The following is an 18,520-nucleotide window of genomic DNA, read 5'->3' as shown; positions in this document are numbered from 1 at the left end:
CCCAATGCGGATTGGCAGAGTTCACACACGCAGAGAATCAAAAAAATTCGCTGGTTTCCTCACGATGTTTTTCCTTCACCGTTAGAGACACGTGATAATTAATTTCTTAAAAATAAATAAAATTAAGTACGTTATTGAATTCAAATTTCAGTTCAATTCAAAAATTAGGAAGTCGTTGTGGCTGGAACACCCCCGTGTCTCGGAGAGCACGTAAAGCCTTGAAGAATTTTAACTAACACAGCAAAAAAAAAGCCCAAACCAAATTCGAACCCAGGACCGTGATCCGAAACCACATGGGCTAACTATACTATGTTAACGAGGACGTTATGAATGAGGATGTTATGAAATCTGACCTTAAAAATATTATAATAGAGGAACATCATCATGATGCAGGGGATGTAGAAGGAGCCGAGCGAGGAGTACAGCACGTAGTTCTGGTTGTTGAACAAGCACTCGCTGTAGTTCCTGTCCGCCGCGTCGTTGAGGCCGAGCACGATGGGCGCGCCGATGGCAGCGGACACCAACCACACCAGCACGATGGTGAACCACACGCGCCGGTTGTTCTTGTGCTTCGCGTACTTGATGGGCTGTGTCACCGCTATGTACCTGAATAACAACAATATAACAACAACAAAATAACAACTGTTTTATATGATTTTTTAACTAGCTCGCAAGTCCCTGTCCACTTAAGCGGAGCGGAGATTTTGTGCAGTTCTATTGGTCAATATTTCTCCGTTTCTCGGCTCCGCTGCCTCGCTCCGCTTTGTGGACTTAGCCTAAGACTTTAGGCTTAGTTTACAAGCACTTTTGAAACGTCAAGTTATGACATAATTTAATTTAAAAGTGGTAGTTATAGTCGAAAACATAAAATTAAAGTTACGAGCGTTTGAAACGCGCCTTGGTCTGCATTGTAACTGGTTTAAAAAAAATGTATTATTTAAAATATCATTTGAAGTTTACCCCTTGGCTGCCTCAAACGTAAGTAACATACAGACATAATAAACATATTTTATGAAATTTGAAAAACATGATTAGAAGCTGGGATATATTAACATAATATTACTAGCGGGCGCCCGCGACTTCGTCCGCGTGGAATTCAGTGTTTTACAAATCCCACGGGAACCATAGATTTTTCTGGGATGAAAAGTAGCCTATGTGTCAACCCAGAGTAAAATCTATTTTCATTTCAAATTTCAGTTTCATACAAACTGTCATCTCCTATTTTATCCCTTGGAGGGTAGAATTGATCAAAATCCTTTTTAACGGATGTGTATGTCAAAACATCTACCTGCATGCCAAATTTCAGCCCGATCCGTCTAGTGGTTTGAGTTGTGCGTTGATAGATCACTATGTCAGTCAGTGAGTCAGTCACTCACTTTTGAGTTATGTATATTTAGATAAACAAAATTGACTCTGACAATGTTACATACATACGAGTCGAAAAGATAGTACCCTTGTTTTAAAAGTGCGGTTAAAAATAGCTTCGACCTAACTACAACATACATCATACATTAGTGTAGAGTAGAAAACGGAGAGAATCAAAGAAAAATAGAGATCCAACTCACCTATCAACAGAAATAGCAACTAGATTGAATATGCTCGAAGTGGAAGACGCCACATCCATTGCGATGTACACGTCGCAAATGAACGCCGGTAGGCCCCACGATCCGTTTACCTGCGAACAAGTTTACACTCTAAATCATCACGATAAAGTCTCATTTACAATATCATAAACACAAATTGAAATCCAATAGGACCTCCGAATACCTTGATCAAATAAATCAACCCGATTTAAGTACCTAATTCCATCAACTTCTTACAATTGGGAATATTCTTTTGTTCGAAATTTTCTCGATCACATTTCATATTGCGAACGTAATTCGAGTAAGATTATTATAGTATTTCGTATTTTATTTCAATGATACTAATGTTTTCCGGGAGAATTCGCAAGCTTATAGAAAAATGTTGCAATATAAAGGATTGTATAAAGGATAAGTCGTGCAAATCTTAAGTGTACAGGGACTTGCGAGCTAGTTAAAAAAAATAAAAACCAGTAAACGGAGCTAGAAAACAGAGCGGGGTTAAATAAATTAATTTAACATTTATTTATTTAACAGTCTGCAACTCCGTTCCGCAACCTCGCTCCGCTCCACATTAGTCCGTTTCTCCGCTACTCTCCCTCGTTCCGCTTTGGTGGACAGGCAGCCTTACCATGTTTGGTCATTCTTTCTTAATTTTAACTGGGCTGTAATTACGCTTATTTTGCGAAGATTCGATTGCGAGGATTCGCAGTGTGGGTGCCGGGTTCATCGTGTGGAAAACTCGAGTGAAGCCCTGGACTTGTAACGACCTTGTGTTAACGACCTTCTGTGTGGGTGTAGGGTTTAAGGATCTCATTTAAAACCAGTTTTAACTCCCCTTATCCGCTCGTATTAATCCAGTCGTTGTTCGTAGGGATTCAGAAAAAAATGACGTAATTTGAAAGTATTTTCTCATGGAAAAGTATAAAAACGAAACAGTTTCGGCGTGGACTAATAGCTACTCGTGTAGCTGTCCGGTGACACCTGACATCCGCAACTTCCGGCGCGCTCCCGGACAACCATTACGGTGGCCATTGTCCGCCATCTTTTGTGTGTCCCGCATTTTATTGCTTTCTTACTAAAGGTAGGTTTTCTTTCATATGTTGGATACGGATACGATACGACATTTCGTCTTCTACATTTTTTTTTATTCTTTACAAGTTATCCCATGACTACAATCTCACCTGATGGTAAGTGATGATGCAATCTAAGATGGAAGCGGGCTAATTTGTTAGGAGTAGGATGAAATCCACACTCCTTTCGGTTTCTACACGACATTGTACCGGAACGCTAAATCGCTTGGCGGTACGTTTTTGTCGGTAGGGTGGTAACTAGCTACGGCCGAAGCCCCCCACCAGCCAGACCTGGACCAATTAAGAAAACCTCAATGGGCCCAACTGGGGATCGAACCCAGTACCTCCGTCTTGTAAATCCACCGCGCATACTACTGCGCCACGGAGGTCGTCAAATATTATAAAGAGGAAAGATAAGATAAAAGAGATAAAATCTTTATAATTAATATTATAAAGAGGATAGATTTGTATTTTTGTATGACGTAGAATAAAATCAAAGACTACAAAACAACGAGACGCTAAGTCCTCATTCGCACGAGAGTTTTTTTAACGGACATTACAAAAGCGTTCAAATAAAACAAATGCATTCCCAAGTATAAGTTCACACGACAATGTTTTTAAAATACGGCGATTTTTGTCGAGCAGTGTTGCATTTTAAATTTTGGGCGTTGGAATCTTGGTCATTTAACTTCATATTATGTTTGAACGCTTTTTTAAAAACCTCCCTTGTGAATGAGGGCTGATTTTTACTATCACTGGTAAAACAACTTTATACACATACCTAACTCCTTTTTCAATAATCTATACTTATCTATATCTATCTATCTATATATATTCTTATAATAAAACTGGTCGAATTCTATACATTTGCAATTTGAGAGAGAGAGAGGCATCACGCTGAAACTACTAAATGAATTCAAATGAAACTTGGCACGGTTTGAGACCATAATACGGAGAAGGTAATAGGATACTTTTTATTGCAAAAATAAAATAAAAAGGCGGTGAAATAGGGGGGGGGGGGGGGGGCTAGTAATATAATATTATAAATGTTAATACTACCCGTACTAGATAACAAAAGACTATGTACCCAGCATCATCTAGTATAGAAACAGAATGAAATACATATAATACAGACAAAGTTGTTTGCGCGCGTACGTAAAACGAATTCAGCCAACGCGTGGGGTCTCTGATCGAGCAAACATCAGCTCTGTGTAAACAAAATTTTGTTTCAATTTTCCAATTCAGCGGGCGGGAAATAATAAAGAAGTTTATTTTGATTTCCCTTAAATTATCACATCCACATAATGTGGAAATTAAACGTCAATCACAATATCGTGCTCGAGTTATTCAGAGTGTAAATAAATGAGTCTTTTGAGATATCTATGTTATCATAATCAGTCTTGTTTATCTGCACAATACAGGGTCAGGCCTCCCTTCTTAGCTTAGGGTGATAATGTGTATATTTAATACCAGCGGACGCCTGCAACTTCTTCCGCCCATAAACCTCTTTAAACCGGCCCTGTCGCAAAATCTGTTTTTAGCGGATGTCTACTAACTGTCAACTACCTCCATGGCAAACTTTATCTTTTTTGCTTTTTTATCTTTATCGGTTTGCGATATTTCGTAACTAAACCGTTCGCTTTCATCTATACTATACTAATATTATAAAGCTGAAGAGTTTGTTTGTTTGTTTGATTGAACGCGCTAATCTCAGGAACTACTGGTCCGATTTGAAAAAATATTTCAGTGTTAGATAGCCCATTTATCTAAGAAGGATATAGGCTATATATTATCCCCGTATTCCTACGGGAACGGGAACTACGCGGGTGAAACCGCGCGGTATTAGCTAGTATAATGTAATAAAAATATATTAAGTAATACGATTTTTATATGATGAACATACATCGACTACATTATAGTAATCTCGTTTGTGCAAACATTGAGTCTCGTGCATAATATTATGAGGCGTGTGCTCTTTTGTGAATCAGTAAGATGGAACTTAATTAGTTAATGCATAATATTAATTTTCAAATTACTTTTTCATATTCTATGTATTCACTATCGTATTTTTAATGGAAATTTAATAATAAATCCATTTATATATTATAAAAATTTCTTTCTTTTATTTAGTGGCAAAGAAATCATTTTGATAGAATCCTAATATATTCAATTTCAAATTTGGAAGATTTTTAAAGAATTTTTAAATCGTTCGTAGTAGTTTTTGAGTTTATTCGTATAGGTACATAAACAAATACAAATGTAGATATTATAACAAGAGAGAACTAGGACTTATTTCTATTTTTTCGATTTATCTTTCTTTTATCTTCCCGAGACATAGATCGTCCGGGGATGTACTACCACCATACTCATCTCCGCCGTTAGAAGTATTGCTATATTTGACTCCGAAGGGATTGTTTGCCGGCGTAGTTATCTGCCTATATAAACTCAGGCTGTTGGACAGGGGGCGATACGGCAGTAGGACGTTTAAAATTCAAAATTGATTTATTTCAAGTAGTCTCAGTTTACAAGCACTTTTGAAACGCCAGTTGACTATTTATAAAGATTCTACCACCGGTTCGGAAGGCAGGTTCTGCTGAGAAGAACCGGCAAGTTACTCAAAAGTTGCTCTTTAAAAAATATGCATACAAGTAGGTATTATAGTTTACAATTGACAACAACATTACGATTTCATTAAGTTTTACTTCCTGTGTGAAGTTGGAAGATCCAATGGCTTCCAAACGAAATCAACACAAATCGTGAGGTGTAAACGTTACGAAGGCAACACTAATGTTTGCAGTGATACGTTATTTTGTTTGGACAACGTTTACAGCTGAAATTGTCCCGAGCTTTGTCCGTTTGGAATGATTTCCCTTTTTCCCCATTCCAACTCGATATCAAGCCATAGACTTAGTCTATAGCTGAGGGGTAAAACATTTTGAATAGTCATCTTATTACCTGACCGTCGAAGGGTTGTGTATAAGTTATTATGTTTGTTTGTACTAAAAAAGGTTTGATATTTTAGAGTTACCAAAAATATTTCATTGCACAAGAAGCAAGTTTACGGAATTATAATAAGTATTTTTAATTATTTTCTTTTTTTCAATTAATTTAAAAGTAGAGATTGAAAGGTATTTTAGAGCTAACAAATGCCTCGAAGATTTTAAAGATGATGTTAGAGCATCTTGGGAATTTTGTGATTTCTTAATAAAATGAGCAATATTGATAAAATTAAAATGTCATATTTTACTTTACAACTAGCGGACGCCTGCGACTTCGTCCGCGTGGGAATCAGTTTTTCACAAATCCCGCAGGAACCATGGATTTTTCCGGGATTAAAAATTGCTTATGTGTTAATCCAGAGTAAAATCTATTTCCATTCCAAATTTCAGCAAAATCGCTTTAGTAGCCGCAGCGTAAAAGATGAACAAACATACTTACACACTTCCGCCTTTATAATATTAGTGTGATAATTATTTTTTTTCTTTTCAATTTTTAACTACGTTTATGAAATACCTTCTGCATCCCTTGATCCAACAGCTAAACGAAACTTCTCAACTAAGACTCTGACTGAAATTACTGTACCTATTGGTTGTAAAAACCCCGGCGAGTAAGTTGAACTAAAATGAACGTTGTTTGCGCAGGTACAATTATAATCAAAAGTGTTACACGCGGGCTCCATAGTCGCTCAGTACATACTTGTGCATTGAATATGTCAAATAATTGAAAATATTGGTACGCGATTGTAATGACGTTAACGCGTTGCCACAGAAAATATATTAACAACGCGTTGCTATGGTTACTCAATACTAGTGGCTCCTCTTACTAACGTTGTACATCGGTAACACCTGGAAATGTGTTACTACGCTTAGTTCAGCTTCATCATCATCATTAATAACAACCCATGTTCGTCTCACTGTTGAGCTGGAGCCTTCTCTCAGAATAAGAGGAGTTAGGGCAAATAGTCCACCACGCTGGCCCAATGCGAGTTGGTAGACTTCACACAAGTAGAGAATTAAAAAAAAATTCAGGTATATTTTCTCACGATGTTATTCCTTCAGAATTTGAGACACGTCGTGATGTTTAATTTCATAAAATGCACATAACTGAAAAGTTGGAGGTGCATACCCCGGACCGGATTCGAACTAACGCCTTCCGAATCGAAGGTTGAGGTCACATATACTGGACGATCACGTCTTGGTTCAGCGTACAGGCCGCTTCATCATCATCATCATCATATCAGCCGATGGACGTCCACTGCAGGACATAGGCCTTTTGTAGGGACTTCCAAACATCACGATACTGAGCCGCCTGCATCCAGCGAATCCCTGCGACTCGCTTGATGTCGTCAGTCCACCTGGTGGGGGGTCGGCCAACACTGCGCTTACTAGTGCGAGGTCGCCATTCCAGCACTTTGGGACCCCAACGTCCATCGGCTCTTCGAACTATGTGCCCCGCCCATTGCCACTTCAGCTTCGCAACTCGTTGAGCTATGTCGGTGACTTTGGTTCTTCTGCGGATCTCCTCATTTCTGATTCGATCACGCAGAGATACTCCTAACATAGCTCGTTCCATCGCCCGCTGTGTGACTCTAAGCCTTCTTATGAGGCCCATAGTTAGCGACCAAGTCTCGGAACCATAGGTCATCACTGGCAACACGCACTGTTCGAAGACTTTTGTCTTCAGGCACTGAGGAATTTCGGACGAAAAGATGTCGCGAAGCTTCCCGAATGCAGCCCAGCCGAGTTGGATTCGACGGTTCACCTCTTTCTCGAAATTGGACCTACCTAACTGGATCATATGTCCTAGGTATATGTATTCGTCTACAATTTCGAGTGCAGCGTTCTCAACTATAACTGGGTGGAGCGATACATGAGCATTACACATTATTTTTGTTTTGCCCATGTTCATTTTCAGGCCCACCTGTTGAGAAACGCTGCTGAGGTCATTGAGCATGGTACTAAGGTCATCCAGAGTCTGTGCCATGATGACTACATCATCCGCGAACCGCAGTTGAGTGATGTACTCGCCATTGATGTTGATGCCAAGTCCGCTCCAGTCCAGAAGCTTAAAGACGTCTTCCAGTGCGGCGGTAAATAGCTTCGGAGAGATCACATCTCCCTGACGCACTCCTCGCTGCAACTGGATTGGCCTCGTAGTCTGATCCTGAATACGGACTGACATAGTGGCGTTTTCGTACAAGCACTTCAACGCTTGGATATACCTGTAATCAATTCGGCATCTCTGCAATGACCTTAGCACAGCCCAGGTTTCCACCGAATCGAAGGCTTTCTCATAGTCCACAAACGCTAAGCAAAGTGGCTGGTTATACTCGTGAGTCTTCTGTATAACCTGCCGCAGCGTATGGATGTGGTCTATGGTACTAAAGCCTTTTCGGAAACCGGCTTGTTCGGGAGGCTGGAAGTCGTCAAACCTATTAGCGAGACGATTCGTAATGACTCTCGAGAACAATTTGTAAACATGGCTTAGCAGCGAGATGGGTCTGTAATTCTTCAGCAAGGTGTTGTCACCTTTTTTGAAGAACAGAACCACCACGCTCCTATGCCACGCCTCAGGCGTCGTGCCCTCGTGAATGACGGAATTGAACAATCGCTGAAGGACTTTAAGTATCGGTTTTCCACCCGCTTTCAGGAGTTCTGCTGTGATTCCGTCCTCACCTGGCGCCTTATTGTTCTTCAGGTGTTTGAGAGCCACACTAATCTCGTATAGGCTGACGTCCGGGATATCTTCGGTATAGTGTCGGGTCAACTTGGCTCTGGGGTCTTTAGCCAAATTGGCAACAGGCTGCTGAGTAGTCGTGTATAGCTGTCCATAGAACTTCTCGACCTCACTTAATAACTCGGGCTTGGAAGAAATTAGATTACCGTGTTCGGTCTTCAAACGCGTCAGCTGCCTCTGTCCAATAGACAGATCTCTGGCGAAAACTTTCGAGCCTCGATTATTTTCAATCGCATTTTTAATACGCTCGGTATTGAAATTTCGCAAGTCGCTGGTTTGCGACTTAGAGATCTGTCTACTGATTTGTCGGTATTTTGACGCATCTGCTGAAGACTGTAATCTCATTTCTTGCCTCTCTTCCATGAGTTTAAGTGTTTGGTCCGAGAACTTTTTGGTTCTTTTCGCACGGTGGGTCTTATAGAACTTAGACCCAACGGAATGGACAGTTTCCACGAACCTGTTGTTCAGATCGTCCACAGTTTCGCAATTTGCTAGGCAATCAAAGCGGTTCTGCAGTTCTAGTTGAAAGGACTCGGGGTTTTGAATATGGGCACGAGTAGGTCGGAGCGTAGACTTCACCAGTCGATACCGTTCCAGCTGAATGTTGATATTCAACGTGCCTCTAACCATTCGGTGATCGCTACCGGTTTTCACCCTATGGATCACAGAAACATCGTTGAATATTTGCCGTCTGGTAGACAAGATGAAGTCGATCTCGTTTTTCGTGGAACCATCGGGGCTCATCCAGGTCCATTTCCTGTGTGGTGGCTTCTTGAAGAAGGAGTTCATCATAAAGAGGCCCTCCTTCTCCATGAAGTCAGCCAACATTTGGCCCCTATCGTTCCGTTGCCCATATCCAAATCGTCCCACTTTCAACTCTGAACCGCTACGTTCGCCCAGCTTTGCGTTAAAATCCCCCATCACAACATTGTAATAAGAGTTTGAGGCATGTATGGCTTTAGAAATATCCTCATACAATACCTCTACCTCCTCGTCGGGATGTGTCGAGGTCGGTGCGTAAACCTGTATAACCTTCAACGAATACCGTTTGGTAATTCGGAGGACCAGGAACGCTACCCTGCTCGACACACTCTCGACTTTTACAACATTGTTCACGAGGGACTTGTGAACGATAAATCCGACACCACCCTGGGACTGTTGGTCGCCCTCCCGGTAGTAGAGCATGTTGCCGGATTCAAGGATTATCGAGCCCTCCCCCTCTCTTCGGACTTCAGACAATCCTATGATATCCCAGTGCAACTTGCTCATAACTTCTTCCAGCTCGATGACCTTTTCGTCGGACCTCAAAGTGCGTGCGTTGTATGTTGCCAGGTCTAGTCGTCGGGGTTGGCAGCGGAATCTCTGCCGGAGATTCTTAACACCCCTTGCCCCGCCGTCACCATAACCGCTGCCAGAGCCAGGAATAGCGGGGCTGCCGGGGACTAGGGGCTGTGTTTTGTTTTTGCCGTCCATACAAAGTTTTGCCCAGTACTGACCACGCTGGGCATGCGGGTTGGTCAGCGCAGTGCTAGATTACTCGCGCCGGTGTCGCTGCTGCCCGACACCGGCCTGAGGCATTTCGTAATCTAGCCTGTGGGAATGGATATACCGCCATTCGTCGGTCGCCAGAGCCTCGTCGGTCCATCTGCAGGGTGCACCACGAGCAGGTGAGGTTGGCAGTTGGGGAGACTGACTGGTACTAGCCTCCCCCTTACACCCCCCCCCCCCCTTACAGGCCGCTTACTACACCTGAATTATTAATACATCAACCCCCAGGGCACATCGCAGCCCCTGCCGACTATCAATAGCAATAAAGTACAGTGACTGCGTGCGCGGCTTCTATTACAGTGCCCTATTCTTTTTAATACTGCCAAGCTTTTTACCCTCTGAATTTGAAATAATACTGTCACGCGCGATTATGTACGTGGTCAGAATAACCACCCGTATCGGGTTACGCTACACGATATCAATTTAGAACTCTATTACTTTTGATTATGGTTGACTTTAGCGTGTGTCTAAGTGTCAAACGGTATGAAAATTGTATGTGACAACGAAAAGGCAGGTCATGATTCTATATTTTTATAATCGATATGGGAATTCGTTTTTATTGCTGAAAGTCTAGCTGATGTGGATTATACTTGATTCCTACGTTTTAGAGCACGAGATTTGGACGGCTTAGCGTACTATACATTATTATTTTGAAAAGTATTGACTAGGTATAGGTATAAATCTATCTATCAAAACTGTAACGGGTCCAATTATGTACATTGAAGATATTTTGAAAATGTTTCCAATTAACATTATATCAATATATTATAATCGATATTGAAGCCGAAAATATTTTTTTTCACTTTTTGTCAGTCTGTCAATGTTTTTTGTTGACTGGGCATCGCGCTGAAACTATTGAATAATGCAAATGAAACTAAGCATGATTTTAGACCATAATACGGAGAAGTTTAAAGGATAATTTTCGTTGTGAAAACAAAATCACAAGGGGAAAAATAGGGGTTGAAAGTTTGTATGGGAAGTTCTTCATTTTCAAGTTACATTTGTAAAAATTGGTAAGTATATTGTGTACTACCTACTAAAAATAATGTCATTCAAAATTTTTAAAAATTCTACCCCTAAAGGGTTAAAAAGAGGTTGAAGTTTTTTTTTCAATATTTAATAATTCACGTTTTGAGTTCTATTTATTTAAAAGATAAGTGGACTAATTAAGATATGAAAAACACTCTAAAATATAATTAAAAGAGGGTGAAATAGGGGTTAAAAGCTTAGATCAATTTTCACGCGGACGAAATCCGAAGACGAAGAAGAATATTGACCACGCCTTTTACTTCATCAACCTATCTATATTTCTTTATAACAGCGACACTACATTGCAGAATCTGATCATACAAATTTCTTCAAAATTTTATAACAAGCGGCTAAGGTTATGTTTGTCGCCGATAGCTTATTGGTTGCTTGCGTAATTCTTCTAGCCAATGGGGAGATATCAAAGCGAACCTTGACCAAGTCCGCTAGTTTAAATATATTAAGTAGGAGTTTCAAATGCAACTAATTAATGTCATTGTTATAAAAGAATCATGGAGTAGGTACCTATTCCAATATTAATAAAAAAAACATTACTTAAATAATGAAATATATATTGTTTGATGATAAAGTACAAATAAAGTTCACATGAAAGCTCAAAACTCCAGCTCATATAATTATTGTAATTACAAACTATTTACACTATCCAGTCGTGAGGCAAGTTCTAATACGACCGTACCAATAAATTGTGTGCAAACAGAGTTTCCAATATACCAGTCTGTTGATATGACACAAGTTTGGAGGTTATGCTTGAGTTTAGAAACTTTAATTTGCCGACAAAGTTGTCGCAATTTGGAATTTCGTGTTAATCGAGTATACCAAAGCTTGGCGTAAATAATCTGGTCCTTTGAGCTACGGCAAGTCTTTGTTGACATTAATAAAGTATTGAACTAAATTCCAAATTCAAATATCTACCTAATACTTATTTCAAAGTGGTAAGTGGCAAAGAGAAAGACTCACTTTTGCTATTGCATGCTATAGGCAACCAGCAAAAACATACCTAAACTTGACATAGAAAGAACATATCATGCAAATTCCGTATATCTTGAGACGAGGTGTAAGCCTTAAGTAATTACACAAACTAACTATGCTTTTGAGACTCAAACACAGCAATACTCTTTGGTAGCATAAATAAGACAGTGTTGCAATAGTGTGAGAGCTTGATCACAAAAAGTTACAGCTTGGCAACTTCGTTCGTAACACTCCCGATGATCCGCGCAGGCCGGAGGCGTGTAGCGATGAATGAAAAACCCACGACTGATGCACCGCACTTCCCCGCACGATTTCACACCAGCGCAGTATTTCCGCCCGTCGCCCGCATAACATGGGAGACCGATGATACGAGGGAAAGACTGCGCAATGGGAGTGTCATGAACAAACTTGCCAGACTATAATATACTAGGCTTTCATCGTCGTTATCAACCCATATACGGCTCACTGCTGAGCTCGAGTCTCCTCTCAGAATGAGAAGGGTTAGGCCATTAGTCCACCACGCTGGCCCAATGCGGATTGGCAGACTTCACACACGCAGAGAATTAAGAAATTCTCTGGTATGCAGGTTTCCTCACGATGTTTTCCGTCACCGATTGAGACACGTGATATTTAATTTCTTAAAATGCACACAACTGAAAAGTTGTAGGTGCATGCCCCGGACCGGATTCGAACCCACACCCTCCGAAATCGGAGGCAGAGGTCATATCCACTGGGTTATCACGGCTCAGGGCTTTCATGATATCATGATAATCACATCAACCGTATGGACATAGACGTTCACTGCTGAACATAGACTTTTAAGGGTTATTTAAAGATATCAGTATCTGTAGCCATGTGGCACGATAATTCTCTTTCTACAATCGCAAACGCTTTGAAAATAAAAAAATATATGGGAATGATATTAGCTATCGACAGGTCAAGTGATTAGGTAACCGATTATTCTTATACATTTTTTAGTTTTCAAAGCGTTAGCGTTTGTAGAAAGTTAATCGACGTGCTACATGTCTACAGGCTGCCTTTATCTAATTGGCAATTCCCTGCATTATATTTCATGTTGTCAGTCTAACTTTTTGAGGAGTTTGAGAACACTGCATAATTCTGCAAGTTAAGTATTCCAACGTCTTGATATTTAAATGTAATCGGTTTTTCGATTTATAATCTCATTGTCACTATGATACACATTTTCAATGTACAACTTTTTCAAACCTTGTCCTTTTCTTCAGATTTTCAAGCATTTTGTTTTCGAAGCATGGCTTATAACGCCCGCTGAGGGACTCAGAGCTTTTAAAGCTAGCAGTGTTTCATTTTGTATGTAACATGGTGACTACCAAGGTTGTGCTCAGATTTCGTCGTTGCTAAAACTCAATTATAAATCTCGTCAAATCATTTTTGTTAGCGACAAGCTAGCGCTGTACTCTCCCCTTCAACAAAAAGCAATTACATAATTAATTACCCTGTCACTCCATCCCATTACGCTGGCACAATTTTAATTAAACGCCCCAATCCTGAATGTGAATACTTAATTTTGTTTTATTGATGTCTTTCTTGATTCTCTAGTTGTAAAACTTCACGCACTTCCGACTGTTGTTTTAGTAACACTATTAGCCCACAGATTAAACAGATAGAGCGCTCATGACGGTGTTGTTTCCGCTCCAAATACAAAATCCAAAAACGAATACCTACCTACATTCTCGAATCAGTACGACACGAAGCGTAACTTTCAATGTTATTCAAAAAAATGGCGTCTCGTGTTTTTAAATATTTTAAAAACTGTTTACAAAAACTAAATAAATAAAATAGAGTTTTTTTTTATTGGTAATTATTGATTATTATATTAATTTACTTAGGTACGGTAATCTCAGACCAATTATAGAAGGACCTGTATCCACTCATAGTCACGAACAAAATTGTCTGTCATTTTCTGAAGAAAACGAGCTTAGATTTGGTATAAATCTTATACTAAACTAGAAGTTTTTTCCCGTTTTTTACACAATTCAATTACACAAAAAGATATTTTTACGGAGCTCTTTAACCGACGAACACGATTACAACTATTTAACATCGACACTATAGAGACAGTTTCTATAATCACATTAGATCGTTGATCATATACTTTGACAGAAAAGTAACGTCTAGCGAGGCAGGTCCTATACAATAATTGGTCTGAGACGGTAATTGATGCAGGTGTTATTTTATTATTTCTTTTTTTTCAGAATCAGAATATAGAAATTATGAAAAAAGTTGAAAGCGGATGTCATGGAGATGCGTGACTTTGTTTATGGGTTTCACCGGCTTTACCACGCTGCTTGAAAAGACTCACTCTAGATCATTCTTTACTCTATGTATTAGCCATAATTATTTGAAGCATGTCCAAAATAGGGGAGAGAGCTCCTATAACTCCCGGAGTCTTCAACAAACGCACACTGTGGTTTGGCCACCGAATGAATACACCAGCGACTAATAGAGAAATTTGGAGCATAAAGCCACAGTGCTATTCCTATGTCTTTGGCGACAAATCTTGTATATGGATCGAATAGACGTTGGGATTGCCAGTATAATCAAGGTGCTGGAATGGAGACCTCATATCGTAAAGCGAAATGTTGGGCGATCCCCACTAAGTGGACCAACGATATCAATCAGGCAGCCACTGGATGCTGGCGGCTCAACACGTGGTGTCTGGAACTTTATAAGAAGCTTATGTCTTGCTATGGACGTCAATCGCCTGACTGTGATTATGACGTCGATGATTTATTACAAAACAATCGTTAAAAAGTATGGGATAGGCAACACTAATCACCTCAAGCTCAAGCGTGCTATAAAATATGTCATGAGGACAACCTACTTGTAGATTGGGACGTAAACTTGAATTGAAAATCAGCTAAATGTGTATATAAAGCTTTATAACAACATTAATCTACTTTATTATTCACGTAAATAGGATCTCTAAAGATAATGATTTAAGAGCTATTATCCTTCAAATGTTTGCCGTAAACTCGAGTGTTAATAAATTTAAATTAGCAGCATTCAACGCTGCTTATTTTAGGACATTGTTAACTCTGACAAGGTGCTTGAGTTTTGATTGGGCTTGTCAAATTCCAAATCATAAACGTTATTTGGATTTACTTTAATCTTGAATCGGTGCCAATTCTGTTGTACAAACTCGAAATAATCTTGAAATTGACTTTCATTACCATACTTCAGCCGATTCTCAAAAGGCGGAGTTGGTATTTCAGTTCGTTTCAAGTTCAGTAATTATTGAACTAGAGCCCCTCTTTGTATTTTTTTTTCTTAACTTGATTTCGATCGTTAATCGTTGTTATTCCAGTGTTTAGCATTTGTGGATTTGCATCACAAGGTTCGAGTCCTGGATCAGGCTATGTAATATTAAACTTTCGATTATATAATGATACTAGCGGATGCCCGCGACTTCGTCCGCGTGAAACTCGATGTAAACTTTCAACTACCGCTACCCTACCCCTACCCTACCCCTACCCTACCCCTACCCTACCCCTACCCTACCCCTACCCTACCCCTACCCTACCCCTACCCCTACCCTACCCCTACCCTACACCTACCCTACCCTACCCTACCCTACCCCTACCCTACCCCTACCCTACCCCTACCCTACCCCTACCCTACCCCTACCCTACCCCTACCCCTACCCTACCCCTACCCTACCCTACCCCTACCCCGTTTTCTAATTATTATTAATATGAACTTTATACAATAACAATAAAGCTCAAATTGACTACGTTTTAGTTACAAATCATTTGTATGTATAGTTTTTAATTAACAAATAAAATATAAGGGTTGATCGTAGAGGGGTGAAAATTTAGGGTTGTATGTATTTTTGTATGCTGTGTCATAAAAAAATAAAAACAAAAAATTTTGCCTAAAAAATAAAAAAAAAAATTTAGGGGTGGACTACCCTTAACATTTAGGGGTTTGAAAAATAGATGTTGGCCGATTCTCAGACCTACTGAATATGCACAAAAAATTTCATCAAAATCGGTCGAGCCGTTTCGGAGGAGTTCAATGTCGAACACCGCGACACGAGAATTTTATATATTAGATAATGATTTATTTATTTAGCTATCATCCGTGAAAAGCCGACGAACCCATGCGACAACGTCACCCTGAGTAGCTACACCCCTCCCGGCCCGCGCGGACCATCGGGAGTGTTAAAAACGAATTTGCCAAGCTATAGACTACAAGTGGACGTAGGTTGGTGTTAATTGAGATTCAATGAAGAACAACAACTGAGTTTTTTTTTTGTTTTTTTTTTTTTTACAGGTTAGCCCTTGACTACAATCACACCCGATGGTAAGTGATGATGCAATCTTGAGATGGAAGCGGGCTAAGTGGTTAGGAGGAGGATGAAAATCCACTCTCTTTTCAGTTTCGACACGATATCGTATCGGAATGCTAAATCTTTGCCGGTAGGGTGGTAACTAGCCACGGCCGAAGCCTCCCACAAGCCAAAAATGATGCCGGAACCAATTTAAAAATAATGCTCTATAATAATCCATTACCAGGAATAACTAAAAAGGTCTTTTATGCGAAAAATATGTCTCTATTTACTCTTTGATCTCTAACCTAACGATACCAAGATATTATTATGAACTCTTCCTATATAATGAATGAAAATACATCACGCTATTCCAAAACCGACTCAAGCACTCAGTTCGTATGGTTCATTTTTGAATGTGAGGCTAGATTTTTAATATCTCCTATTTATTTAACGCGGGCTCAGGTCTATTCGTGAGATCTGTGGAAAGTCAATGTGGCGCGTGATTCCGGTCACTTCAACTTCAAATTAAGGCGTGTAGTAATGAGTTTTCTAATACGAGTAGGTACAAGCTAGCAGATGTCCGCAATGTTGGTCACGTGGAAAATCCTTCATCATTATCAACCTATATTCGAATCACTGCTGAGCTTGAGTCTCCTCTCAGAATGATAGGGGTTAGGCTTATAGTCCACCACGCTGACCCAATGCGGATTGGCAGACTTCACACACGCAGAGAATTAAGAAAATATGGGAAAATCCTTACTATTCTATAATACCTACTGTCCTGAGTACTAAATTATTATAATAACTTAAAAGTTTGTTAGGCTGTAGGGGTAATCTCTGGATCTACTAACCCGATTTTGAAAATTGTTTAACCTAATGAAGGCAATGTTTGTGAGTGTAGTGGGCTATATTTTATCCTCGTATTCCCACAGGTACGAGAACTATTACCTCGTTGGCACAGTTGGTAGTGCTAGAGGTCCTGAGTTCGAAACCCAGCTCAGGCTAGTTTAGAAATTTATAATTTTCAAATTGGCTCGGCTTAATTTTTTTTATTCTTTACAAGTTAGCTTGACTACAATCTCACCTGATGGTAAGTGATGATGGAGTATAAGATGGAAGCGAGCTAACGTGTTAGGAGGAAGATGAAAATCGACAACCCTTTTCAGTTTCTACACGACAATGAACTGGAACTAAATCGCTTGGCCGGTACGGTGGTAACTAGCCATGGCCGAAGCCCCCAGCCAAATTGCTAACACCAGACCAGATCTTGGGATCTTGGGATCTTGTATTCTTCTACTTTGCATTCTATACTTGTTTAGTAAAATTGTTCTACTTGTTGCCTACAACCGAAACGCCTTGTCGTATTTATCAAGCAATCACGCAGTTGTATGTCAGCGGCGTTGTTTCACATTTATGTATAAACTTCGTTTTTTTAGAATTGCAAAATCTTGTAAACAAATATGGCCGTATTCATCACTGACATTAGTTGTGACGTCATCCTAGGGATGGGCCGTTGATGAACTATATCGAGAATTAACTTATACTAATCGAATTTTATATCAATTGTAAAAAAATCACTTTACTTAAAAACTCACTTCTAAGTTGGCAACACTAATCACACAGTAAAATACGCGCGATATTAACTATCTACCTCTTTCTGTTGCATATTAATTAATACCTATCAAATAACATTTTTTTCACTTGTATCTGTTTGTTATAAATTAAAAGAGTACTAAAAAATTTAGGCAGTACTTGTTAACGCATTATCTTTTTTTAACATATAAGTACGTAACTAACTAAACAGCGCTATGAAAAAAATACTTTATTCAAATTACTCAATTACGATATCGATACTGAACGGAATACATTCGATATTTACAATCGGTAAATCGTTCATTTTTAATCTGTGGTGACAATTTTACTTGGCACAACCTTAGAGAGACGAAACGTCAAATTAACATTTAAATGTAATCTGTGTGCATAATTTCGTGTTTAATTTCGTTTATTTCTAAAAAATTTGATTAAACCCTGTGTAAATTAAAAAAAATGTTACGTTTGTATGATTCTCCATAGGTGGATTGTAAAGAACAAAGTGTTTGTGCGTGTTTTAATAGTTTGATGGTTCTGAAAACTATTATGAAAGTTTGGCATCGACAAAAGGGTTTGTTTATTTACCAAATAGCGCAATTCAATCTGGACATGGTATAGATAGGGTACTTACTTTTTTAAAGTATAATATCTTTGTTCTCCCTGCT

General features: G+C 39.4%; 1 protein-coding gene across 1 annotated transcript in view; it reads right to left on the bottom strand.

Annotated features, from left to right (window-relative positions):
- The window catches only part of LOC112054763 (dopamine D2-like receptor), a 228,098-nt gene that overhangs the window by 8,502 nt on the left and 201,076 nt on the right, over nucleotides 1-18,520 (bottom strand). Inside the window, exons 4-5 of the mRNA XM_052886107.1 lie at nucleotides 1,566-1,675; nucleotides 354-606 (exon numbers count right to left, since the gene is read on the bottom strand). Coding sequence (XP_052742067.1) covers nucleotides 354-606; nucleotides 1,566-1,675 — 363 coding nt within the window. The remainder of the gene's footprint in view (nucleotides 1-353; nucleotides 607-1,565; nucleotides 1,676-18,520) is intronic.

This window comes from Bicyclus anynana, chromosome 16 (assembly GCF_947172395.1).
Source record: "Bicyclus anynana chromosome 16, ilBicAnyn1.1, whole genome shotgun sequence".
In the NCBI taxonomy this organism is placed as follows: domain Eukaryota; kingdom Metazoa; phylum Arthropoda; class Insecta; order Lepidoptera; family Nymphalidae; genus Bicyclus; species Bicyclus anynana.
Note: the sequence above shows the minus strand (reverse complement) of the source record. Positions and strands in the feature narration are given on the sequence as shown.